General features: G+C 42.9%; 3 protein-coding genes across 7 annotated transcripts in view; 2 read left to right on the top strand and 1 right to left on the bottom strand.

Moving 5' to 3' along the window:
• Positions 1-25,664, top strand: part of ANXA11 (annexin A11) — a 751,397-nt gene that overhangs the window by 692,534 nt on the left and 33,199 nt on the right. The gene's annotated exons all lie outside the window — the stretch shown is intronic.
• FAM149B1 (family with sequence similarity 149 member B1) lies at positions 51-15,517 on the bottom strand. 5 transcript variants are annotated; one of them, XM_052677574.1, is made up of 15 exons: positions 15,403-15,517; positions 14,816-14,908; positions 14,323-14,455; positions 13,259-13,401; positions 11,288-11,407; positions 10,649-10,816; positions 8,984-9,171; positions 8,610-8,740; positions 7,986-8,039; positions 7,400-7,506; positions 6,289-6,498; positions 4,429-4,555; positions 3,978-4,103; positions 3,474-3,555; positions 51-2,672 (listed from the first exon to the last, which is right to left on the bottom strand). In XM_052677574.1, the coding sequence occupies exons 1-15, from the start codon at positions 15,450-15,452 to the stop codon at positions 2,599-2,601; spliced, it is 1,806 nt and encodes a 601-aa protein (XP_052533534.1). In that variant the 5' UTR covers positions 15,453-15,517; the 3' UTR covers positions 51-2,598. The 5 variants fall into 5 exon arrangements, 4 of the variants coding, with proteins under 4 accessions (XP_052533534.1, XP_052533530.1, XP_052533533.1 ...); XM_052677570.1 differs by lacking the exon at positions 15,403-15,517 and having other exon boundaries at positions 14,816-15,336; XM_052677573.1 differs by lacking the exons at positions 11,288-11,407; positions 15,403-15,517 and having other exon boundaries at positions 14,816-15,337.
• Positions 15,486-24,420, top strand: ECD (ecdysoneless cell cycle regulator). Its single transcript, XM_052677575.1, has 13 exons — positions 15,486-15,743; positions 16,669-16,786; positions 16,889-16,976; positions 17,729-17,910; positions 18,264-18,456; positions 18,932-19,060; positions 19,764-19,889; positions 20,208-20,293; positions 21,325-21,431; positions 22,107-22,284; positions 22,619-22,686; positions 22,809-23,029; positions 23,579-24,420. The coding sequence occupies exons 1-13, from the start codon at positions 15,554-15,556 to the stop codon at positions 23,807-23,809; spliced, it is 1,917 nt and encodes a 638-aa protein (XP_052533535.1). The 5' UTR covers positions 15,486-15,553; the 3' UTR covers positions 23,810-24,420.

The following is a 25,664-nucleotide window of genomic DNA, read 5'->3' as shown; positions in this document are numbered from 1 at the left end:
TCTTGCTTCCCCACGTCCTCTATGTTATCTAATCATTCAAAACACACTGATCATGTTGGTACTTATTTTTATTGAAGTAAATACTGCATACTTTTTTAGCAGCTGAGAAGACATCTGCACTGGTAAATGTGCTGGTGTTATGGAGTTATACAAAAGGACCACTTATTATTTATAAGCTGATCTTTCACAGTGGCGTGTAAGCAGTTGCCTTAAGAAAATGAGACTGCAGCAAGTAGGTGAGTGACTTGGCAGTAAATCTCCTAACACCTTCTAACGTGCTGATGTGATGCAATAAACTGATAAACCCACAGAACACTGGCTTTGTGTGTGTCTAGGACTGCTGATGTCCCATGACGAGGACTTTCAAAGCCTAGCAACACACTTATTTTAGTGGCATCACACTCCTGCTATAGGATGATAGGGATTACTTCTGACTCCTGCTTTAGTGTGCTCCGTGTTTGTCAACAGCTCTGTTATTTCAGAAGTGCTCTTCTAATATGTGTAAGTATACATAACTTGTTGGTTTTTTTTTATTTCTACTCCTTTAAAACTGCTTTATGTAGTGTATATTCAGGGTATGAATTTGAAGGGTAACTTGCTGTAGCTGAAAGAAATGAGGCTGGCTTTATTTATGGCTTATTCTTCAAAGGCCACATGACTAACGCCTACTTGTGAGTTGAAGGTCCCTACCACTTCAGTGATAGAATTCAGCAACTATTTACTAGAGCTTCCTAAGGGGAAGCCAGAGGTAGAATGGGAAATGAGTTCCCGTTTAGCTGCTTTGAACAGTTATCCTGATTCAGAAAGAGTTCAGTAGGTCACTGTGTTGGTTAACACACGGGACTTGAACATAACTCTTGCTATACAAAACAGATATCAAACAGTATAGACAAATCTCTCAACCATTTGTATAGAAATCAAAAGTTACCTTATGCCCAGATGGCTTTCATTTTTTTTAATGCCTTGTTTCCTCCCCTAGGCTACAAAATACTGCGTTATGGTTCTAGAAAAGCCTGTTCAAGTTTGTGTAGTTTTGTACTTGTAAGCACTGTGTTGGTCCCTGAGGAATGGCACTGGTTTGAAGAGGATGCTTATCTCCAGGCTGCTTGAGATAACTAAATGATACACTGCACGGCGTTCTGCTAGTCTTAACCACTAGAGAAACTGTATTTTGAAAGTTTAGTGATCACTGGCTGCTTTTAGGCATCCACTTATCTCTGTTCTAACTTAAAGAGATGTTGATTGAGTCCAAAGCTGCCTTTTCCTCTGGAAATGCAAAGGAAGGAGTTAACCTTCCATTTGTACATTTCTGCTTTGCTTTGTTTTCCATTCTTTTTGATCAGAGCACGCTTGAATCAACTGCATGCTTTGATCAGCAGAACTTGAGTCTAGTTCAAAAATCTGTAGTTGTTGTGTAGGTACTGCTAACACTTAGTAGATTGCATAGCTTACCGTGGAAAGTACAGGAGCCACTTCATTAAAAAATCCTGACAAGTTGTTTCCATTCTGAATTGTAACTTGGAAAATACTAAGAGTAAGGAAACTTATAAAAAATGTTTTTAAATGGAATTATAAAGGATCAACTGTTTTCTTGCAGGAAAATGCAGGAATGTTATCTTCAGCTTGTCTTTACACTTGCTAGTCATCTGTTGCTTACTGCTTGGGAGCAAGACCTTCAACTAATCATTTATGTTGAAAAGTCTGTATTCTGTGTTTTCATTTCACTGGGAGCCACAAGAGCAGCTAAGCTGGTCCCTCCACCACGTCTCCCACATGGTGTGTGTGGGGACCTTCAGGATGGAGTGTAGAAATACCTACAGAATTGCAGTGCGAGTTTCTTGTGCCATTGTTTGGTTTTTGTTTTTGGGAAATGAGACTGACCTGTTCTGTGAAACTACATAAAACATCTTGCCAGGAAGACAACATACTTCCTTGGAATATTCTCTGGAACTGCTTGTAGTAAGAGTCCTTTTTGTCCCTTAAACTTTCTTCAGACACAGAAGGAGGTTTATATGTAAGCATATAACACAGGAGGGTTCAGTGGTATGCTACCCTTAAAGCTGTCAGTTCCCTTCATCTGTTTTGCTACCTTATTTTTACACAACTGTGTTAACATCTGCTGCAACTACTACAGAAACTTCTACAGAGTTGTAGAAGCAGTATCATATACAAAGCTTCCTTTTGATAGTATAATATTGCTTTAAGTGTATAAATAGAGCTTTAAAAGTAATTTTCAAAACTACTGCTATGGGATGTGTGATTAACCCTTTGTAGAGCTGATGGAAAAATCAGCAGGTCCTGCAGTACAAGCCTGTAACATGAACCAGTCACAAAACAGTAATAATTAATAGAAAACAGCAGTGATTTAAAGTACTTGCTAGGTTTTGTAGGCGTTGGAGGATAGCCTTTTGTATTGGTAGAAAATGGAATGTGCAAGTATATCCCTCCTAATCTTTGGCAGTTGCTTCTTTGACTGTATAAAAATAAGATTGTTCGTAAGGAAGGGTGCTTGAAGACTCTCTGTAAACAGCCCTGACGTTGCTGAGAGGTCGCCCGCGACTTTTCTGGAGGTGGATGTACACTGCTTCTCAGGACACGTTAGAAGCCCTGTTTGTTTTTTGTGACTGATCCACTTCGACTTTGGCCTTTCACAGAACCGTGTGCCTGCAGACCTGAGAAAGACATTGCAGACAACATAAAGACTTTTAGGAGTTACTGAAGCTAAGTACTTAAATGCAGCTCCTTTCGCTTAATACTAAGATGGTGGGGTTTTCTTGCTTCTTATTCCAGCTGTCAGTCAGTTCATCAGTAACTTGAAAACTATTTCATGTAACTTTCAAGGTAATTTGCTGTTTCTTTCAGCCTGAGGCCTTCTTAAGAGGAAAGTAATCAGTTATCAAACCATGTCATCAGCTGGAACCTTAAGTTTTAGATAAGACTGTCCTTCTCAAAGGGGTGAAAGGTAGGACCGCTTCATTGCTGGGATCTACTCTGCTTCTTGATCTTCTGTCTACACATCATTTATGTCTACAAAGCTTTTGTAATTTCAGTGTTTTTTCTGTCAACACAACAGTCATAAAACTCCTATTTAAATATGCTGGCTGGAGGGGAGAAAGGAGGAGGAACTCAATTCTGCATTAATTGGAAATCCTCCTTTCTTCAATTAAAAATAAGTTATTTCAATTTAGTACTTTTATTAAATAAAACTCTGGCTGCCTCTTATACATCTCTATTAATATTAATGTAGGTCATTCAGCTGTTAAACAAGCTAGAAGTCCCCTGCAGTCTCCTCATCAGCACTTAAACGCTTGCTACCCCTTATCCTTTGCAGCTGCTGTTATCTTTTGCAGCTTTAATTCCATCTTTTTACTATACATACTCTTCTCATGTGAGAAATTCTCATAACTCAATTGAGGGCCCCAAAACACAGTGGTGAAAAGCCTTCTTCTCCCTTGATTTCCTGATGAGCTTACCTGAACCTGTTGATGCTCTGCTTGTCCAAGCATGATTGCCATAATCAATAACAGTGCAAGAACGGCGATGCTGTGGATCTGGCTGAAAAGACAGTTCAAGATCTTTATGTTTGCAAGAAAAAAAAGGCTAACATCAAGACTATAAAGCACCTAAAAACAACTTGATTGTACTTATTTCCTAAAAGAGCAAATTTGCAAGATGCTGTGATGTTCTAAGTAGAGATTTTACATGTTTAAGGAGAGTTAGATCAATTTCAGGAGAAGAAAATACTCTTCTTACACCCTTAGATAGACTGTGGGACAATTTAGAGGGGTTCTTAACACTTCAGAAAATTGTTCTCTTTCAAAATGGGTTTTTAGAAAGTTTGTCCGTTGGTATCTGGAGGGCCAAGGATGTTGAAGTTTACACGGAAACTAACAAACCAGATGGCCAATCACTATCTGTGATAACTGTCAAAGCCCCCTAGTCAGTAACAGAGGATGAGTTGGTATCATATGCTTTACCAAGAATATGCTGGTTGTTTTAGGCCTGGAGAAATGATCAGGTAAGAAGAGCCTCTCGTGTAGGTGCTGGTGAGTATCTTCGTGTGTTGTTACGCTGTGAGCTCGACTTGAGTTTCCTCGAGATTTCTGCATTAAAGAATAATAGCATTATTACTTTTCCTTATTGCAGCAGTACATTGAATTTAATTACCCTAAGAATTAAAGCTAGTTTTCCAAGACAAAACGTTCCACACCTTCTTTCTGGGAGGAAGAAAATTTTGGCACTTATTGGACTTGCAGCATTCAACTCTGGATGATGCTGTTGGTCAAAAATCGTGCAGAATTTTAGCGCACCTATTTCAGCTGCTGTCACAAGATAAACAAGCTGCAACTCCCGTGCTTGGTAATTTCATCAGCACTAACTACAATTTTAGCATGTCCAGTAGGAAAATCAAATGGTTCTGCCTGTTACCGTCTGCCTCTGCGATCCTGCGGTGCTCGTGTGTTCTGCCACATCAGTGCTACCAATCGGTGGTAGGAGGTGATTTCGGTTTAGCAGCAGTGGGGAGGGTGAGGTCAGCTGCTCGTGTGCAGTCAGGCTGCAAGGCACAGGGAAGGACAGGAAAACAGAGTTGGTATGCTTGACAGTGTGTAGTCATACAGTACTGTAAGTTTGTTTGGCATTGTGTAAGCTAACAATGTTAAATAAGAGCAATGGGTGCAGAACATCTGCTATGAAATGCTGGCTTTAGGGCTAACTGTGGAGACTGACTTTAAAAAGTGAGGTGAAGTTTGGCAGAGAACTCTTTAAGACTTCCTACTTGTTAGGGTGTTTAATATTTAGCTTGTGGGTAAAAGCAAGTCTCAGAATGAATACTCTGGTGGTGGGAGTGCACACAGACCAGGTGGTGGATGAACTGCACATCATGTAGCACAGTTTGAAGGGGCATGTTGTGTGGCTGGTACTGCGGAATGAAAGCTATATAAAGGTGTCTCTATGGACCACTGCTGCACAAAGTCTAGAAAGCAGACACCATCCATATTACAAAGTCTTTATAGCTAGACTCCTTTCACCTGAAAGTTATCTGTGTATTACTGTGCGTTTTCCATTTGAGAAGTGATGGAAATAATCTAGGTTGTTTTTTGTTTTGTTTTTTAATTTAGGACAAGGGGGAATGGTTTTAAACTGAGACAGGGGAGGTTTAGGTTGGATATTAGGAGGAAGTTTTTCACACAGAGGGTGGTGAGGCACTGGAACAGGTTGCCCAAGGAGGTTGTGGATGCCCCATCCCTGCAGGCATTCAAGGCCAGGCTGGATGTGGCTCTGGGCAGCCTGGTCTGGTGGCTGGTGACCCTGCACATAGCAGGGTTTGGAACTGGATGATCATTGTGGTCCTTTTCAACTCATGCCATTCTATGATCAGGAGGCCATAGTTCTATGCACACTGACTGAAGGAAGGCTGTTCTTTAAAAATGTATTAGAAAAGCTTCAAACCACAGTTAGCATTTTAAAAAAGAATTTCCTCATGCTTTCTACATGCATTTAAACACATTTGCTAGTATGAAGGGGAGATGGTAAGAACTGCTAAATGGATGGAAGTGTAAGGAAAAGGGACAGAAATGTTTATGACAGACTGGACGAACATAGAAGCATAACTTGTACTGTTTAGACACTTGTTCCTGTCCATTAATGTGACAGACGAGATTATAGGTAAACTGATAAACTAGAAGGAAATTATGATAGTTTATAATCTAGAAGGAAATGATATTAGTTTGTAAAGCTTGTGTATTCTACAAGTTCTGTAAAGCCTGTGTTATTTTTCTATACCCATAGTCCCTGTAAGAGACTAAACTCAGACCATTATGCCAAACAAAAAAGTCTTCTGAACACAAGTGAAGGTTCACCCAGGTCGGTCAGTCATTTAGTTCTTTTCATGCTATTAACAGCTTACCCAAGATGAACACTCCGTCCATCTAGCCTGAGCAAGAACAGCAAAAGTTACCATTACAAGCTGTGCTTTTTTAAAGTTTATCTTGAAAATAAGCTATAGAATAAGAAAGCTGTTGTCAAGAGAGAGAGTGCTATCTGCTCTTCTTGGACCAGACAGACTGGAGGATATAATTTTCATTCAAAACTGCTTAACACAATTCATTGAATCACAGATTGTAAGACAGTAAACTAACAACTCCTCTTGATAAATATAAAAAAATATTATCCATTTTTTCTTAAATGAAAAAATTCACATTCTTTCAATTCAACTGAATGCTCCTTGTGTAAGATGGGTTCTCTAGTTGTGGTAATTTGCTATGAGAAACTGGTTTGGAAACATACAATCGGGTTCCCCTGAAGACATCGTCCACAGAGCACGGGGTCGTGGTGCGGGACTGACTGGTGCCGATGGGATGCAGGGTACGTGGTGGTGGGTTTCGCCTCTTGGAGTTGTGAGACAGAGGTGATGTGCTGAGCTCCAGAGGAGGACAATTTGGCCGTGCTTTGTTTGAGAGGATGGAACTGGAGCCTGGGCGTTTGTCATCCAGGTCCCTAAGAAAAGAATCACAGAACAAAAGGAGATAATTTTGCCGTGACTGATAACCACCTTGTCACTGCATTATTCATCTGGGTGTGATGTTAGTAACGTAGAGGTGATCTGGGGTCTTTTTCTGGTTCTCAGTACCATACTTTGAAATTAGAAAACAATAATAAGTAAGAAAGAAACAAGCCTATTTATAACATGTGCATATGCACATACACACACATATATGTATTTACTGAACTATTAACTTTTTGCTTGAACATGTCAGCATGAAAGTTGTAATTTTCCATGGCATATATGTAAAAATACTGCAACCAGCAGTTCTCATAGCCTTTGCCTAGATGTAACAGAAGTCCATTTCTAGAAAGTGAGCAAATGCAGAGTGGGTCTGCATCCCACTCTGAGCTTCAGCTCTTTTCACAACATTACAGAATCATGGAATGGCCTGGGTTGAAAAGGACCACAATCATCATCTGGTTCCAACCCCCTGCTATGTGCAGGGTCACCAGCCACCAGACCAGGCTGCCCAGAGCCACATCCAGCCTGGTCTTGAATGCCTCCAGTCCACAACCTCCTTGGGCAACCTGTTCCAGTGCCTCACCACCCTCTGGGTGAAAAACTTCCTCCTAATATCCAACCTGAACCTTCCCTGTCTCAGTTTACAACCATTCCCCCTTGTCCTATCACTATCCACCCTCGTGCCATTCACTAGAGGGCACATCAGCAGTAATTAAATATAAAGACCACACTAGAAGTATAACATTTGATAAGGGATAATACACAAACAAGCAAGAAAATAAATGAGAATTAATTTCACTGGGGTAGAAAATTATCTTATACTGTTTTGGATTGAACCCTTTCACTGTGAGAGTGCTCTGCTTTAAAATAGACCGAATCTATCGCCCTTACAGTGTTTTCTCCATTACAGGCAGATTCCTTTGCTGTAAGTGGATCCCGTGTATCACTATCAAGCCATTTAGGTTACGTTGAGACCCACTGTTTGACCCTTGATTTACCTAAAAGATGAATTTAAAAAAAAAAATAATTACTGTTTGGCAATGACATGCACCCATATTTATTGGCAATGACATGCACCCGTATTGTCCTCTCTAAATCTTTTGAAGGAAAGAAACCTATTTCATCCAAGAAATCCATATACATATATCCTCATTTATACAATTTCCTCCATCTAAGATAGCATTTCATTCTTCTTGCAAATGGTAGTGCTTAGACAGTCTCAGATGCTGCTATGTGACCTTTAGTAATTCCCAACTGAGCCTCTTGTTTGCACAACATGATCTTACAACAGCGGCTGTAACTGGGAGTTGTACACAACTATTTTTTCCAGTGTATGTTGGCATTTACTTTATGTCAAGGACAGACCTGGACACTCCTCTCCTGGAATACAGATTGATCTTGAAAAACATGACATTCTTCCCACCATAACAACAGCAAACAGAAAAGAAAAGAGCTTAGATCTCTCCAGCATACATACTTGAGGTGGTTTTCTCCTCTTTTTGGTTTTGCGGCCACATCTGGGTTTTGGGCACTACACATACAGTAACAGGAATGTGAGGAAGATGCAGGGGGTAGAAATAAAGGAGAAGTAAAAAGAAATAAAAGAGTTGAATTAAAATGGAATGAACAGAGATAACGCTTGGTGCTCACCACTCTAGGAGCATATAATCTAAAGCAGTCAAATTCAGAGTCTGGGGGGAAAAAAAAACAACTGTTGTACAAATTCACCAAGACTTATTCTCTCTTCCCTCATCAGCAAATTACAAATAGGCTAGTGAGAGTGGGATCTCACACACAATCCTGCATCTTACAATTTAGTTCCAAAGCTGCTAAATGTGGAAGGAGCTGCATCATTAACGAGCAGTCACCACGAGGCATCCCAATACACATGTAAAACAGTCGATTTTAATATTAAAGGAAAAAAAAGAAAACTTGCAGCTTAGGATTGCACAGGACTTCAGCAGTTAGCAAGGACAGTCAGCATCCATGCACAATCCACACTAGTCATGCAGCTGAAGAGTTTCTGACACTTTTGAATCTTCACTTCTGTAGTATTGTAGCGACTCAACCCTTCACAAACCAGCTGGCTAGAAGTACTTACCAGATTTGATGTTACTGAAGGCATTTTAGTTTGTGGCACACGAGGTAATAGCACTGGCAGAGGATCAAACTGCTGGGGGCTCCCAGAATCTGCTCGGATTGCTTCTACTTTTATGATATTTTTCTCATCATCTTCATAAAGCAAGAGAGAATCCCTGTCAGTACAGATTACTGACACTCTTATTTGTGCACAGTACTACGAGACTCATCTTAAACGTGAAGCTCTGTTAAATCTTTTAAAGGCACATCACACTGTTAGCAAATAACCTTTTTCAGCCCTGAAGAGATTATTCCCAAATGCATCTCTCATTGCATCCTTGCAGAACTCAGTAACTAAAACCCCCTCTGAATCTTCAGTCTAACTGCCATCCTTACCAGAGGCTGACACTTCCCAGTGTCTGCTGATCAGTTCTTCCATGCAGCCTAGCACTTCACTCCACACATCATCAAACACAAATGTGAGCACAGAATCCTTCATGCAGGAATATGGAGAGACAGGAGGAAACCCCAATTTTCGTCTACCAGAGCAGAGTCCAATTTTCCCCTCATGCAGTTCCTCCTCCCTGTAAAAACAGGGGCGTTAGATGTATCACAAACACATATTCTTTGTCTCCTGCATTTTTGTTTCACTTCTGCCCTATGTTCTACTAATCTGAAACAAGTCAAGGCAGCAGTTGCAAGTGACTTTTAAAAGTCATCTCTTCCAACTCCTCTGCAATGAGCAGGGGCACCCACAGCTCCATCAGAGCTCAGAGCCTCATCCAGCCTGACCTTGAATGTCTCCAGCGATGGGGCATCCACCATCACACAGTATCACACAGTACTGTTTTCCAAGAGCTGACAGTGTGATAAATAGCAATATCAAATGAGTTAGTCCAACACTGAAAGAAGCAATCTTTTTCCAGTGCTTGGGTACATGAATTTGTATTCCTTCCAGAATTTACTGTTGACTGAAATGTGAAATGACCGAGACAATCACCTTCTCAACTACATGCCTTAGTTCCCCCATACAGAATCACTATAAATTATATATGCTACTCTTTTATAACAGAGATCAAAGTTGCATTTAGAAATAAATTAGAGTTACACTAATACTTCTTCACTGCATTGTTAAGTGGAAGGAATGCGAGATGATTGCTTCAAAAAGTGTGTGTTCATCTGCTAAAATACCTTTTGTAAAAGGGAGAAAAAAATACTGATGTGAGCACAGTCGTTAAGGCTTTTGGATCTGTTCCCTGAATTAGTACTTACCATCAAAAAGCTAAAAATGCTGGAAAAAATAAAATAACCTCTATTTTACCACTATTTCACAGATGCAGCAATATTGTTTGCTGCAACAGTATCTTTGACCTGCTCAAAGCGTGCCACCTACTGACTTGAATCTCATGGTCCAGGCAACTAAGGGGCTTCATTTATTAAAACCAGTGAAACAGACAGTAAATGACATTATCACCCAGAGCTCTTAGCCAGGCCATATGTTCATACTGTTCAGTTGAATAAAGCAAAGAGACAAAAGGAATCCTCTTTATGCCACTCTCAATCCCTTCTTCTTAAGATAAAAATAGTGGTTCTATTTATAAGCAAGCACTGATTGTTAACTTACCACTAAAAACCTGGGAAGGCACAATTCTATCCAAGGTGTTTGTCTGTACACTGCAGTACAAAGCAGAAAAGCACTCTGCTAGTGTATAACAAACAACAATGAACTTGACTTAGTGCAACAGATGCATAGCATTTAAATAAGTCTTAAATACGCCAATGTGTAGCAGGATCTTAGTTACAGTACAATTGACTTCATATAAGCCACAAACAAAAAGAGCTATTGTGAGAAATTACTTAAATTCAGAAAAATAGAGCAAAATACATCATTACAAAAGATGGATAAAGAAATATTTCCAATGCCCCACCAAGCCCAGGCTTTTGAAAATTCTTTAGAGGAAAAAGCATTTTAAAAATCAATCAATAGCAAAACCAAATATACCTGTATCTTAAGAAGACTAATACTGGGATGCTGGTACTATCTTAATGCTCAAGACTTACACATCTCTGCAGTCAAAAGCTAAATATTCCTCCATTATGCCTTCAGAGACAATTACTCCATCTTCTTCTTCACTGTCTGGAGAACACAAGGTCGGAGACTTGGAACGGTCAGCCTTCTTGAGAACAGGAGAAACAGAAAGAGGCACCTTCTTGCCAAAAACACTAAATCTGAACAGGTGACAGTTTTCAGAAAGCAGAAAGAAAAAGAAGTTGTTATTCCACTTCCAATAGCAGCACTGAGTTAGCTGAGGAACAACACTGTAGGTGAGATCAGATATTAGGGAGCCAGTCAATTTGTGTCCAGTTAATAAATGACTAACAATAAAACCAGCCACAATATCTATATGTCCTTTAGAAATCAGCAGTAGCAAGAGTATTTCTACTTACTGACTGGCTTAATGTAGAGAGCAGCAAGGACAGCTGGATGCCCTTGCTATTCTGAATGGAGTTTACTTCAGTTAAAAATGAAAAAGAAAGAAACAACAACAAAATAACATGCTATGTTCAAAACTCAGCCTAACCAAAAAGCTAAATAACTCCATATATTGCTCACTGTTTAAGAAGCCAACTACTGCAGTCCACTGAAGGAAAAATCACCTTCCCACTGTGGTACAGTCTGGATCAACTGTTGGTACTTACTCATTAGAGCCTTCTTCCTGTGATGGACTTACATCTGATGAACCTAAACTTGCAGAAGGTGAACTTGAATACCATTCATACCCTTCATCTTTGGGGATCACTATCTGCTTCCCCACAACCCTGCCAGGGCAAAAGCAGAGGATAAATAAATCAAAAAGTGTTCCAAGTGGGATTATGGAAGAATATTAGAACATGCAAAAGCAAATCTTAAAAATTCTATTGGGAAGCTATGCTATTTTCTTAGTAATAGTTAAGCATGGTATTAGTTGTTTACTCTACTATACACTGCTTTGTGTCAGGTAAATCCATTAAGAAAAATATTGTTGATTTTTGTCAGGCACTGCTAATTCTAAGACTTGAATACAGACAAAACTGTTTGTGTACATGTAATGAAGATTTAAAACATTCAAACCATAAGGACTGGTGGAGCTAGGGAGGATTTCTTAAATTATTTTTAAGCTGGATTTTAACTATACTATATATCTTTTCTAAGAACATTTTGCTATGTTGAAGCTAAATCAGTTGCAAATAGCACTAAACCTCAGGCAAGGAATCGAATGTGAGACCATAGAATCATAATCATCAAATGGTTTGGGTTGGAAGGGAGCTTGGTGTCGTCTGCAAACATTCTGAGAGTACATTTGATCCCATTGCTTATGTCACTGACAAAGATGTTAAACACCACTCCCAGCACCAGTCCCTGAAGAATGCCACTCATCACCAGTCTCCACTTGGACACTGAGCCATTGACCACTACTCTGTGAGTGTGACCATCCAGACAGTTCCTTATCCAGTGAGTGCTCCATCCATCATATCTGTTTTTTAATCCAATTTGGCAACCAGGATGTCATGTGGGACAGTGTGAAACACTTTGCACAAGTCCAGGCAGATGATGTCTACCTTTACCCACTCACACTGCAATTCCATCATGAAAGGTCACCAAGTGTGTCAGGCATGACTTGCCTTTGGTGAAGCCATGTTGGTTACTGCCAATCACCTCATCTTTATTTTCCACCTGCCATAGTAGGCCCTTCAGGAGGATCTGCTCCATGATCTTGCCAGGCACAGAGGTGAGACTGACTGGCCTGCAGATCCCTGGGTCTTCTTTTTTTCCCTTGGGGGAAAAAATGGGGGCTGTTTCCTCATTTCCAATCAGCAGGAACCTCACCAGACTGCCATGACATTTCAAATATCACAGAGTCACAGAATTGTGGGGGTTGGAAGGGACCTCTAGAGATCATCGAGTCCAACCCCCCCTGCCAAAGCAGGTTCCCTACAGCAGGTCGCACAGGTAGGCATCCAGGCAGGTCTTGAACATCTCCAGAGGAGACTCCACAACCTCCCTGGGCAGCCTGTTCCAGTGATGATGGTTATGATGGAGTGCACTCAGAACTTGTGGATGGATCTCGTCAGGTTTGTGCTCCTTCACGTTCTTTAGATGGTCTTGAGCCTGATCTTCACGTACAGCAGGCAGATCTACCTTCTCTAAGTTCTCACCTTTGCTTTCTGCTGCCTGGGCAGCGCAGCTAGAGCCCACGCTGGTGAAGACTGAGGCAAAGAAGTCATTGAGCACTTCAGCTTCCTCCATATCCCTTGTGACAAGGTCTCCATTTTCCTTCCAGAGAGGGCCCACATCCTCCCCAGCCTTCTTTTTATCACTGATACACCTGTAGAACTTCTTGTTCCCCTTTATGACCCTGTCTAGATTTCATTCTGTCTGGGTTTTAGCTTTCCTAACCCATCCTTGGCTGCTGGAACAGCTTCTTTGTAGGCCTCCCAGGTAACGCGTTCCTGCTTCCACTCCACCAGCAGCATGTTTTTTAATGACAACAGCAAGCAGACCAACAGAGTCATCTCTTTATTTGCTATATAATTGCATAAAACCACCCTGCAGTTGTTTTAAAAGCAACTGTTACCATTACTACCCTTTGTAACTGTGTTGCTATTGACATTAATCTGTTAATGAAATACCTGAGATGAGGAAAGTTGGATGTCCACTGTTGGCATTCCTCCTGCAGTCCCTCAACGTGGACATTTTCTTTTTGTTCATAGAGTAGCTCATCGAGTTGCCTGAACATGTTTTGAACTTGTTGTGTGGCAGCTTTATCAAATTCCTAGAAAGGAAAGCCATCCATCAAATACCTAGTAAAAAGCATTCAAAGATCATTTAAAACTTATTTTTTTCAGTTGTAAAAGATCATCTGTTTGTTGAAAGCTTAGCAGGACTGATTTATACAATCTTTTGCATGGAAAGACATTATATTTAAATAATCTGTTCCCTGGAGATGATGCAGGCTGCTGTTAGGACTCATGGTAGGACTTAGGCTTACAAAAGAAAAGCTGTTAAAATGTTTTGAAGTGCCTGCATTATTTATAAACTTAATGACAGTGATTTATGTAAAATAAACCACAACAGGAATGATAATTCAAAGCAATGTTTTTGTGGAACATATTTTAATGGAACGTGTCTTGTTTGCAGTGCCCAACATGAGTCTGGTCTGAAAGACCAGGAAAGTGACCTTCTCACATTGTGAGATAACAAGTTCTCATACAGCTAAAAAATTAGGCTAGTTCTTGGGTATTTTAAATCTAATCAGTTTCCATTTTCACTCCACTGAAAGCAGTAACACACTTGGTTTTGGTAAACAGGAAATAAGAAACAAAGAAGAAGTGATGGAGAAGCTTACTGCATTTTAGTAACATATTTTCAACGCAGTCCAATAAACTCACACCACGTATCTGAAAGTCATCCACTCCTGTTTTGGACTCCACAACAACAGCATTTACTATGTTGTAGTATTTTTACACATTAAGGGAATTGTATTTCCAAAGTTTTAGAGCAGAAATGTAATAAGCCTACTGTGTTTTGATATAATGTAAAGATGGGGAAAAGGCCAACAGGATGCTTTTTCTATCCCCGACATCATGATTTGAGCCAGTTCTCCCCTTTATCTTGCAATGTGTTTACAATAGTATTTCAAACATCTTCTGACTCACAGTGGTAGGTTTGTTTGGGGTGCTGATGTTCTACTCACATCATAGCCCCAAGAGAAGATGGAGCTGTCCTCAGTGGAGGTGCCTGCGTAACTTGGACTAGCAGACCATGAATTCCCATCATCAGCTGAAGTAACAGAAGGGTAATCTGATTCCTTTGAGATTCCAGACGCACTGAAATGCACATGTTACGGGGGGGAGGGGGAAGAAAACACAAGCCAACAACAGTCACAGAAAAGCAGATACAGAGGCTGTGTTCTGAAATGATGCCGTTCTGCAGTGAAGCCCAAGCTACCGACCGCATGACTGCCATCAGTACAACTCAACACAAAGCTGATGGCTTTTCCCATGGTCTCACACAGAATCACAGAATGGCCCAGGCTGGAAGGGACCTCAAGGATCATGAATCTCCAACCCCCCTTCCACAGGCAAGGCCACCAACCTCCCGATTTAATACCAGACCAGGCTGCCCAGAGCCCCATCCAACCCGGCCTGGTCTCCAGAGCGAGATCTACCTTCTGCAGTGCCACGTACCTGGCAGTCCCTGGGCATCTCTCAGAGGCAGCTGTGACAGGGCTGGGTTCTGGCAGCGGGTGGTGCCGCACGGCGTGCTGCGTCAGCCCTTGTCTGCAAGCAAGAGCAGAGCCTGACGTTACTGCGGGGAGCAGCCGCGTCGCTCCCAAGCTGAATGTGCGTTCTGGTTTTTGAGGAATGCCCCAGCTTGCATAACAGAACTTCTGGGTTTTTCTGAACTCATTTATTCTTGGTGGTTTTTTTCCGAACTCATTTATTCCTGTTAGCCTCATTCACGTTCGAATTAAGATACCAGGACAAACGCCAGGTTGGGCTCAGCATTAGAGGCCTCGGTTTGGAAACCAGCATCATCCCGTAAGGCCAAACCCCGCAGCGAGGGGCTGAGCCCCGAGAGCGGCCGTGACACGGCCGTGACACAGCCGTGCCCCGCGGGGCCTCACGCTCCAACGGGACGAGAGCGGCCTCCAGCCGGAGCTGGCATTTTCTAGCCCTGAGCGCGGCCGCAGAGAGACGGGAAAGCACCCCAGGCCCCGCGCCTCCCTCCCGTCCCGGCCCCACCCGCGTCCCGAGCGGCGGCGGCCACTCACGGCTGCAGAGCGCCGGCGGGCACCGCTTTCCTGGCGTATCGCGAGATCATCCTCCGCCCTCCCGGGCGCCGCTTAGAGCCGCGCCGAACGGCCCGCCGCCATCACGGCGCCCCGGGGAGGCGGAGCGCCGCGCGCGGCACCGCACGGCGCGATGCAGAACCGCGGGAAGGCCGCGGCGGCCGAGGACGCCGTGCGCTACCGCCTGTTCGCCGTGCCGGGGGCGGGAGGCGAGGAGCGGCTGCGGCGCTGCGCCGACGGCATCGCGGTGCGCCTGGCGCCGCTGCTGGCCGCTTACATCTGGCAGCGACAGCGCTTCCGGCTGAGATACGTGCCGCCGTGCGGTGAGCGGGACGGGGATGGGGTGGCGTGGAGTGGAATGGGATGGCATAGGATGGGACGGTATGGCATGGGACGGCATGGGATGGGGTGGGGTGGGGATGGGGTGGGGTGGGGTGGAATGGAATGGGATGGGGTGAGGTGAGGTTGGGTGGGATGGGACGGTGTGGCATGGCGTGGCACGGTGTGGCATGGCATGGGGTGGGATGGGATAGGTACAGTGGGATGGGATTGACATGCGGAATCAAACTCTATAACCACAAAGTAGTTATAAAAGCAGTTATGTTTTAATCAGTGCTGCACAGATACCGGGTGCAAGGGGGATCATTCCTCCTAACTTGCTCACCATCTGGAAAATACTACAAATTTAGGCCATACTACAGATATAGGCCAAACAATAATAACAAAACAATAATCAATAGTTTTCCTGGAATTCAGATACATATTCATTACACGCCCGAGAGCTCATTCACATGCAGACCCACCCCTCTTGCACCTGCGTAGTGGGTCATGGGATGAAGATTTGTTGTTTTCCTCGCGAAGGCTTCTGACCTTTTGGGGAGCATCCCCCCATACCAGTTTCTTCTTGCCCTGTGGACATCTAACCACCTCCTTGCCAAATGTCCTCAGGCTGTTCTCAAACGCTTATCTTTACGCCTCCATCCCCCTCGCTATCCCAGACCCAGTGGTCTGCCTTCCCTTATTTTCTAACAAGCTCTATATTCTTGCTTCTATAAACAATCTCTAACTATTCTCCTTCACCCCCCTTATTCTCAGTCACTGTGAAGCCTTCTTGCCTTTTAACTTTCGCTTATGGGGTTCTTCTCACCTTTCAGGATGGGATGAGATGGGATGGGATGGGGTGGGATGGGATGGGCAAACTGAAGGACTTTCCCTACCAGGAACAGTTGTGCAATTCTGTTCCGGCAGGAGACACTCCGGAGCACATTGGCGGCACCACGCTGTTCGGGGACAACGTGGAGGACGAGTGGTTCATCGTGTACCTCGTGCGGGAGATCAGCCGCGCCTTCCCGGAGCTGGTGGCCAGGTGGGGTCCTGCCTTACCCCGCAGCACCGGGCTGCACCCAGTGGGTGCCTTCAGCAGCTCCCTGCCTTGCGTTGTATACAAAACTGGCTTTTCCTTGAGCAGGATCGATGACAACGATGGGGAGTTCCTGCTGATCGAGGCAGCCGATTTCCTCCCAAAGTGGCTGAGTCCTGAGAACAGCGAGAACAGGGTGAGAGTGTTGGGCACCACTTTCGATCCCTCTCACAACTCTGGCTGCTGAAAACTGCGCTTCTTTTTGCTGCGTCCTTCAGTGCTCACATGTGGGAGTTTGCAGCCTGCAGCCTTGGGTCTGCTGGAGGCTTCTTCTTGGGCACATCTCCAGCTGAAGGGAAGCTTTCAGTGTTGTCTGGTGTAAAGGAAACATTTGGCCAAACCTGGAAATTCTGGGAAGACCTTATTGTGGTCTTCCAATATTTGAAGGCAGCTCGTAAACAGGAGGGGGAACGGCTGTGTACGAGGGTAGATAGTGATAGGACAAGGGGGAATGGTCTTAAACTGAGACAGGGGAGGGTTAGGTTAGATTTTAGGAGGTAATTGTTCACGCAGAGGGTGGTGAGGCACTGGAACAGGTTGCCCAAGGAGGTTGTGGATGCCCCATCCCTGCAGGCATTCAAGGCTAGGCTGGATGTGGCTCTGGGCAGCCTGGGCTGCTGGTTGGTGACCCTGCACATAGCAGGGGGTTGGAACTAGATGGTGATTGTAGTCCTTTTCCCAGGCCATTCTATAATTCTGTTGATGGGCCTCTGAGCAGCCTGAGCTGCTGGGGAGGCAGCCAGTCCACAGCAGGGAGTTGGAACTTACAGGCTTTGAGGTCCCTTCCAACCTAAGCCATTCTGTGGCTATCTGATGTACAAAACAAAACCTTGCATTGCTTGTGTGGCTGTGCTTTTCCCACCTGATGAAAATGTTACTGTTTGCCAGGTGTTCTTTTACAAGGGAGAGCTGCACATCATTCCGCTGTCAGAGACAGAAGAGCAGCAGTGGGAGGAGCTGCCTGCTGAAAGCCTCACCATCTCAGAATCATTGGCACTGTTATCTGCCCATTCGGAGAAGTTCCTGGCTGCAGAACCCATTCGAAGAGCTGTGTATAAACGTATCGATGGGTATGTGTGTGGTTTATCTGGTGTTCTGTGACAGAGAGTGCTGATTCTGGGCTATCTGGGGAATTTCATTGTATTCAGTCATTTTCTTGTTAGCTGCAGTAGAGCTGGTTCTCTTTTAGCTAGAAGTTTTCCTGGGGCATTGTGCAAATGGGGGACCTCTGTCCTGTGAGCTGTTGTGTTATGTGGGGACTCTGGTGGTGGTTCACTGCTGGGATGCTACCCCTACCCATGGCAGGAATCACCTTCCTTCCCGTCCTTCTTTAATACTCTGATGTAGATGACAGCAGTAGTTAAAAAGGAGCGTTTGAGGCTTGCAGTGCACTGAACACAGCGTTACAATTGTGTGAACACAGATATCCTGAGAAAATCCAGGCCTCTTATCACCGAGCACACTGCTACCTCCCAGCAGGCATCGTGGCAGTGCTGAAGCAGCGCCCATCGTTGGTGGCTGCAGCAGTCGAGGCCTTCTACCTGCGGGATCCCACCGACCTGAGGGCATGTCGCTCTTTTCACACCTTCCCTCCCGAGGAGCGAGTGATGACTGTGGTAAGTGATCCCTCTAATTTAAGTTCATGTTTGTTTAGAGGTGCTGGGAACTTGGAGTATTCTTTGTGAAATCTGAAAAGTGACCCATCTTCACTCAGAGGGTGGGGGGGGATTTTCACGCAGAGGGTGGTGAGGCACTGGAACAGGTTGCCCAAGGAGGTTGTGGATGCCCCATCCCTGGAGGCATTCAAGGCCAGGCTGGATGTGGCTCTGGGCAGCCTGGTCTGCTGGTTGGTGACCCTGCGCATAGCAGGGGGTTGGAACCAGATGATCATTGTGGTCCTTTTCAACCCAGGCCATTCCGTGATTCTGTGATCTTAGGCAAATATATAGATATCTAAAATACTATCTCAGATAAGGTCAGTAATATTGATGCTTCAAAACCAAATTTAAATGGAATTACGGGAAAGTTGATGCCCATGCAGAGCACAGTTATACCACAATGAGTGTTTTTCTCTTGCTTTGGCCTTTTCAGGTTACATTCACCAAGTGCTTGTATGCACAGCTCGTGCAGCAGAAGTTTGCCCCAGACAGGCGCAGTGGATACACGCTGCCCCCTCCATCCCACCCACAGTACAAAGCCCACGAGCTGGGCATGAAGCTGGTAATTACTTTGTATAGATTTTGTACTCAGACTGTTCTGTTTGGTGTTTGATCTCAGAAGTGACTCTTTGCCTGTAGGTGGCCTGCTTGCACAGAAAAGCGTGAGCAAACAGGCAGCGACTTCTTTGTAAATGCAGTATTGTGGGGGACTACTTACAGAATAGAGCACTCCTGTGCTTCCACCTCTGGAAGATGAGATGGGAACAGGGTGGGATTTGTCTCTTGGAAGTACAGAAGGCTCAGTGTGCCCTTGGGTCTCTGCTCCAAGCAGAAATACAGCCACATCTGAGAGCAAGTCTTCTCTTCTGAAATTGCCTGTCCTGAGGTTTGTGCCTCACTGCAGCATTTTTGTCTGAACTGCACAGCTTTGCAGGTCAGCACAGAATATAAATACAGTTGAAGTATTGGTGCTTATGCGAGCAGGAGTTGGTGACTTATAGATCTCTCTTATAGTTTGCTTTTCAGCAGCTTTCCCTGTAGACAAACTTTGTATGTCAGATTGCAGTATCTTGCTCTGGAAGTTGCAATCTCTCTTCCTCCAGCAGTAATAAGCCATTTTGATCTCACAATCAGCTTTGCTTTCTCTTTCCTTAGTGGCAGAATTGAGTGTTCAGTGATAGGGAGTTGTTGATGCAGTCATTTAGAGCTGTGCTTAAATTTGTCACATCTTGAGAATATCTTCTTGTTGCATCTCTTATTTACAGGCTCATGGCTTTGAAATTTTGTGCTCCAAATGCAGTAAAGTGTCTCCAGATGTGAAGAGAAATGAGTTCAGGGGTCCCCTGTGGGAGAGGTACCTCCGCAGCCTGAAGGAAAAAGATTATTTTAAGGTGAAGTGTTGTGTCTGTGTGTGTATTTTACATGATCCAGAAGAAAAAAAAAAACAAAAACAGCACATCTTTTAGCTCTTGAACTTGTGTAAGTATTTCTAACAGGGCATGAAATCTAATGTTTCCACCCATGGAAAATCCATGAATATCTTCAAAGGAGGCATGTGTGGTTTGTCCCCCTTCTAAATTAATCTATTTATTTTTGGAAAATAAAATGGATTTGAGTAATTATTTGAAGTTGTCATTTTGAAACCTGGCCGTGAAAAGCAAGTGGAGGGAGAATTGCTTACATTCCTGCTTGTGTGCTGGATTAAACAGGGAGAAATGGAAGGCTCTGCAAAGTACTTGGAACTGTTGCGTATGGCAGAACATTACTTCCAGCAATCTGTTAACAAGCCAGAAAGGTAAGAACTGTGTATATTGGTGAGTATGTAGTACCTGCAAGCATTGCAGCTGAGTTTGTGTGTTTGGTTTGGTTTTTAAGACTTTCTCAAAAAAGTCTGAAGCCGTTTTCCTTTGTGCATTTAATACTGGTGCTGTGGCTCTGGCATGTGAGTATTAATTCCTCTAGTATGCTCTCAATTAGTAAAAGTTATTGCTTGAGTAGCTATTTATCTTGGTTTTGTAAAGTATTAAGCTATTTCAGGTGGGTTAAGAGGTGGCTAAAAAGTGTTATTCACTTGGTTGGTTGGCTATGACAGGACAAGGGGGAATGATTTTAAACTGAGACAGGGGAGGTTTAGGTTAGATATTAGGAGGAAGTTTTTCGCATAGAGGGTAGTGAGGCACTGGAACAGGTTGCCCAAGGAGGTTTATGGATGCCCCATCCCTGCAGGCATTCAAGGCCAGGCTAGATGTGGCCCTGGGCAGCCTGGTCTGATGGTTGTAACCCTGCACATAGCAGGGGGTTGGAACCAGATGGTTGTTATGGTCCCTTTCAATCCTGGCCATTCTATGATTCAATCTCGGTGAATAGCAAATAAGAAGTAATCTGTCTCCTTTACTCAATGGGACAGCTGGCTATGAATATCTCCAAAAGATCCAATCAAAAAAAACCCAAATCATTGAAAAATATCTGAGGATTTACGTGTTCAAAGTATCTTGACTGTTAGTTGCTTGAAGTTCCTTTATGCATTGTTAGGGTCTGCCTATCTTAACATTTACGAAGACAAAATAAGCACTAAGAACAAAGGAAGTAGAAGAGAAATGAGCTTTGGAGACAACAAGGAATGTCACCAATTAACTCTGTCTTATTGTGGCTAGTACTGTCTGTGTAGTATGCTGGTAGTTCCCCACACTTTGGTTATCTTTTTACTTATTTGCATGGAAGGAATAATGTGGAAGTTCACTGGAAATGTGTATGGAGTGTCAGGTGCCATTAGCATGGCAATGCAAACAAAACTCCATTGCAGTAAAGTAAATTTTTTCCTTTTAGCTCTGTTGAAATGAGTCCCGGCGATGAAATCTTGACACTGCTACAGACAACAACATTTGATGTGAAAGAGTTTGAGAGAGAAGCAAGTTGTCTTCCTGCAGAGGATGGTGAGCAGGATGATGGGGGGTGGATTCTTCCAATCACAAACAGTTATTTGTGGTGAGGGAGGGACAACTGTATGATCTCTTTGCCTGCTTCTGTTGTGTCCTGTGGCTGTTAGAGTTGTTACTCACGGGCAGTCATTTCAGATTGGCAAAACCAGTTCATTTATATAAACCACAGAGTCTGATGTTGTTAATTTGCAAGACATGCAATTCATTTTCTGATTTGATAGCAGTAGGTCAGGAGCACCATACACACACACACCAGGTCAAGTACTTTGTGTCAGCTGTCCACCAGACAGAAAGCTTTGATTATGTCATGAAACCAATTCCAGTACTGACAGTGCAAAGCTTAACCAGTATGTGGTCCATTATAAAGGCCTATATGAAACCAGCATAAATTTTGTTCTAATACTTTCTGACTTGTAGCTGTTGCCAGTGTTCAGTATGGGTTACATCTGTATTTCTGGATGATTTTTTAAGCACAAAAACAAAATGTTTTCTGTTTATCTCAGCTCCTCGCCTACTTTGCACCTTGTGTTATCAAGTATCATCTTGAAAACTTAATTGTGCAAATAAAGTGAGCTACAAAATGCTAACAGTGCTCTCAGCCATCTAGATTGGGACTTGCGGGCTAACAGGCTGGGGCTCAAATAGGAAATATGTCCTAAATTCTTCTAGATGACAGTTGGCTGGAGATTTCTCCTGATGCTCTGGATCTGATGCTGAAGGAGGCAACAGGTGAATCCCACCGTTCCACAAATGAAGAAGAGCAGAAATATGACTTGGAAGCAGTGGCTGAAAGTATGAAGGCTTTTGTGTCCAAAGTCTCAACGCACAAAGGAGCAGAAATGCCATGGTACTGGTATTTTTTGGAGTCGAGTGTGGAATGTGATTTCATTCACTTACAGCACTCTCAGTGATTCTGTGATCTTTCAAATTTGGGAAGTATTCTCTGTAGTAGAGGCCTGAAGCAAACATCTGTATTAGTAGTGAATAGGTTCTAAACTGGCTCTGTGACCACTCATGCTCTGGTGCAGGTAAAAGTGGTGGAGGATGCTTTATCTTCCAGAGCTGCTACTTAGCTTTGTGGCTCGTTTTGTTTCGTTTAGCAGTGTGGCACCCAGTCCTTGCCTGTGTTAGGCTTGTGCAAGCATAGGAGCTTTGCTTATTGAAAACACTTTTTATTTCAGGTCATCTGATGAAACCAACATTACCTTTGATGTAGATTCTTTTACAAAAGCGTTAGACAGAATTTTGGGTGAGACTGCTTGCTTTTTTTGTCGAAATTTCTCATGCTTATTTAGTGTCTGTGGGTTTTCTGGTGATCCACTTGCACTGTGCTGATTTCCTTGCTGTCTGTGCTTACATGAAAACACACAGGGGCAGACTCAGAAGAGCTGGATTCTGATGATCTGGATGAAGAGGAGGAGTTTAACTTCTCAGATGAGGATGATGATGACCTAGATGCCGAATATCAAAGGGAAGACGAGGAGGTATCACCTAAGGAACTTATAGGCAGTCTTAAGTCATATATGGATGAAATGGACCGTGAACTGGCACAAACCAATGTTGGGAAAAGTTTTACCACTCAAAAGAAAGGGGTAAGTGTGCCTTGAATATTAGTTTGTGGCATAATCGTTTTGAGAGATTTGTTATAAAAGAAGAAATATGCTAAAAGAAGTCATCCTGAGCAATGTGATGAGCAGTGTTTCTCCTCTAGCCTTGTGCTGATCACTAAAAACAATAATCCTGTGCGCAGGCAAAATGTGCTGCAGGTGCACCACCATGTTTTTTTGAAACCAAAACATAACTCAGGTTTAACGTGCACATTGATGCCAAGACTTGGTTTCATGTCCTTGCAAGCTGCAGTTTGACTTCTTGTGTTTCGACTGTGGGTCGCTCCTGTAGGAAACTGAGCCAAGACTCACTAACCCTCTGTGTCTTTCTCTTGGAACATCATCCGCATAATGGAAAGTGATGATTTCTAACTGGCATGAGTATTTGGTGACCACATTCCTCTCTCTCAAGGCAGATTAGAACATACTGAACTTTGTTGGTGACAGAACTGTTTTCTTTTTTTCTCTCTTTTTATTTTTTCTTTTTTGTATACGATTTGTCTTGATGAAACTTTTTCCTTGTGCTTACTACAGGCATATTCTGCTAAAGCAACTACATCTCAAAATGCTGGCCTGGATTCTGAAGAGGAGGATGCTGAGTTGACACCAGTTGATGTGGATATGAACCTAGTAACTAACCTGCTCGAATCTTACAGTGCTCAAGCTGGACTGGCAGGACCCACCTCTAACATTTTACAGAGCATGGGGGTGTATTTACCTGAAAATACAGATCGTGTTGGTTCCAGTGAGGATGCAGCAGAATGAGAAGAATAAGAATATTCTTCTTAATTCAGAAGACGTGACTGATTGGGAAAAGAGACACAGAAAGAGTAGCAGCATTTGGAAGAAGAGATGAGATTTGAATTTAAAGCATTTTATACACGTGCTGTGTGTGGCTTTAAAGACATAAAGTGAATTTACCTGGAAATGCTGTCTACCTGGAAATCCTGTCTTTGACAGGACTAGGAGTTCTCCTGTTATGTTTTCAGAGAACTGCAAAGTGATGTGAATGAAGACAAAATGTGTCTTTAAAGCTGACATTCCGATTTGCTGTATTACTAAAATATCCTTTACCCATGGCAAAGTGCTGCCAATATCTGGAAAATGCTGCTGCATTTGGGGAGACAGAGGAATACCATGCTGGAGAGACAGTGTTCTCTTGTGTGGATTTGGGAATGCTGATTCGATGTTCATCAGATATTTGAATGCTTTTTCAAATGTAGAAATGCTGCATTGTAAGAACTTTTGATAATTGCTATAAGAATATTTTGTTTTTTACTACTTAGAAGTATTTGATGATGAATAATCTGATAAAATATGTGAATATTGCTATATTTTTTGAATTTATTTAAAATAAAAGCAGAAGTACAACCAGATTGCTGGAGCTGCTTTTTTCTTTGAAGGTGTGCATAACTTCTGTAGCAAAATGTTGGAAGTTCTTGGAGTCAAAGCATTTTCACAATGGAGCATTTTTTGGATTCTGTTGTGACTGCACATTGGTAGTGTGCCATCAGTAGCTGTGTGTGAGCTCAGTCTGAACAGTTGGGTTTCGTTCTTTAGGGAAAATGTGACCTAGAATTGCTTTCACCTAGAATGATTCATCAAATCTGGATATGAAGACTTACTTTTAACCAGATAAATAGGAAAGAAAATGCATAGAGAGCAAGAAGGCAGATCTGCTGGATTCATTGGATTTCTGGAAGTCTTTTCTATTCTTCCTTCCACTGAAATTCAAGAGCCTGACACAATTTACACTGAATGCTAATTTGTACTAATGAATTAATCTGTACTATGGTGGATTTTGCAAATTGTTTCTATTTGTTGTTGGGCTGGGTTGTGGTTATTTGTTTGTATTGTAAATGAGGAATTTCTTGTAACATGCTCCAGTACAAATCAAGAACGTGGAGATTGCACACATGAATGAATGAAATGAGCGTGAACAAGGAGCGCTCAAAATGGGAAGACCGAGAATCACAGAATCAAATACTTCTGGATTTGGAATCCAAAGAGGGGCTTGGGTTTTGTTCTGATTTGCTGAAGAGGTATTCATTTCTTTAGAGAAGAATCTGTGTATGCAGGAGAGAGATCTGAAGTTAAACTTGCCAAGAAAATGCATTTTGTATCCTTGAACTTACAGGAAAAGAAAAAAGAACCATTTCTGAGTTATGGCAACTGAGTTCAGAAAAGTGAATCCCACAAATATGTATTCATATCTTAAAATAAGAAAGGGATTTAAATGTTTGCCTGATCTTGAATCCACAGTGAAATCTTCCGTGTTTCTGCAGTCATAGGTGCCTAAATTCTACTGCTATTATACTGGAGCTCTGGGCTCAAGGACACGATGTGGAAGTAGCCCTGTCCGAATCAGTCTCAGGCAAGGCTCAGTGGCACGGTGAGGCAAAAATGCTCAGTGAAATCAGTCAGCAAACTAATAGCTAGTTTTTCCATTACCACAAGGCTGGTTATTGCTGTTGTCACAGCTTTGATTGAACGACCTGAACTTTTAAACTAAAGCAGAAAAATAAGTCAGAAATGTACCAAGATGAGAACCTTACTGGCGTATTCCAGTTGGGCTTTGATTGTTTTTAATGTTTCCCTGTCTCAGTGCATCTCTGCTGGA

Source organism: Tympanuchus pallidicinctus, unplaced genomic scaffold (genome assembly GCF_026119805.1).
Source record: "Tympanuchus pallidicinctus isolate F22 unplaced genomic scaffold, pur_lepc_1.0 scaffold16, whole genome shotgun sequence".
In the NCBI taxonomy this organism is placed as follows: domain Eukaryota; kingdom Metazoa; phylum Chordata; class Aves; order Galliformes; family Phasianidae; genus Tympanuchus; species Tympanuchus pallidicinctus.
The sequence above is the reverse complement of the archived record's forward strand: the minus strand, read 5'-3'. Positions and strand labels throughout refer to the sequence as shown.

Excerpts from the sequence above, each read along its gene's own strand:
- FAM149B1 (XM_052677570.1), bottom strand. The coding sequence starts at position 15,087 with ATGAGGCTAACAGGAATAAATGAGTTCGGAAAAAAACCACCAAGAATA. Across the intron at positions 13,402-14,322 it reads TCTTCTCTTGGGGCTATGAT|GAATTTGATAAAGCTGCCAC; the intron begins GTGAGTAGAACA and ends TTTCCTTTCTAG. Across the intron at positions 8,040-8,609 it reads CTTCAGTAACATCAAATCTG|TGCCCAAAACCCAGATGTGG; the intron begins GTAAGTACTTCT and ends CTGTATGTGTAG.
- ECD (XM_052677575.1), top strand. The coding sequence starts at position 15,554 with ATGCAGAACCGCGGGAAGGCCGCGGCGGCCGAGGACGCCGTGCGCTAC. Across the intron at positions 18,457-18,931 it reads AGGAGCGAGTGATGACTGTG|GTTACATTCACCAAGTGCTT; the intron begins GTAAGTGATCCC and ends TGGCCTTTTCAG. Across the intron at positions 19,061-19,763 it reads ACGAGCTGGGCATGAAGCTG|GCTCATGGCTTTGAAATTTT; the intron begins GTAATTACTTTG and ends TCTTATTTACAG.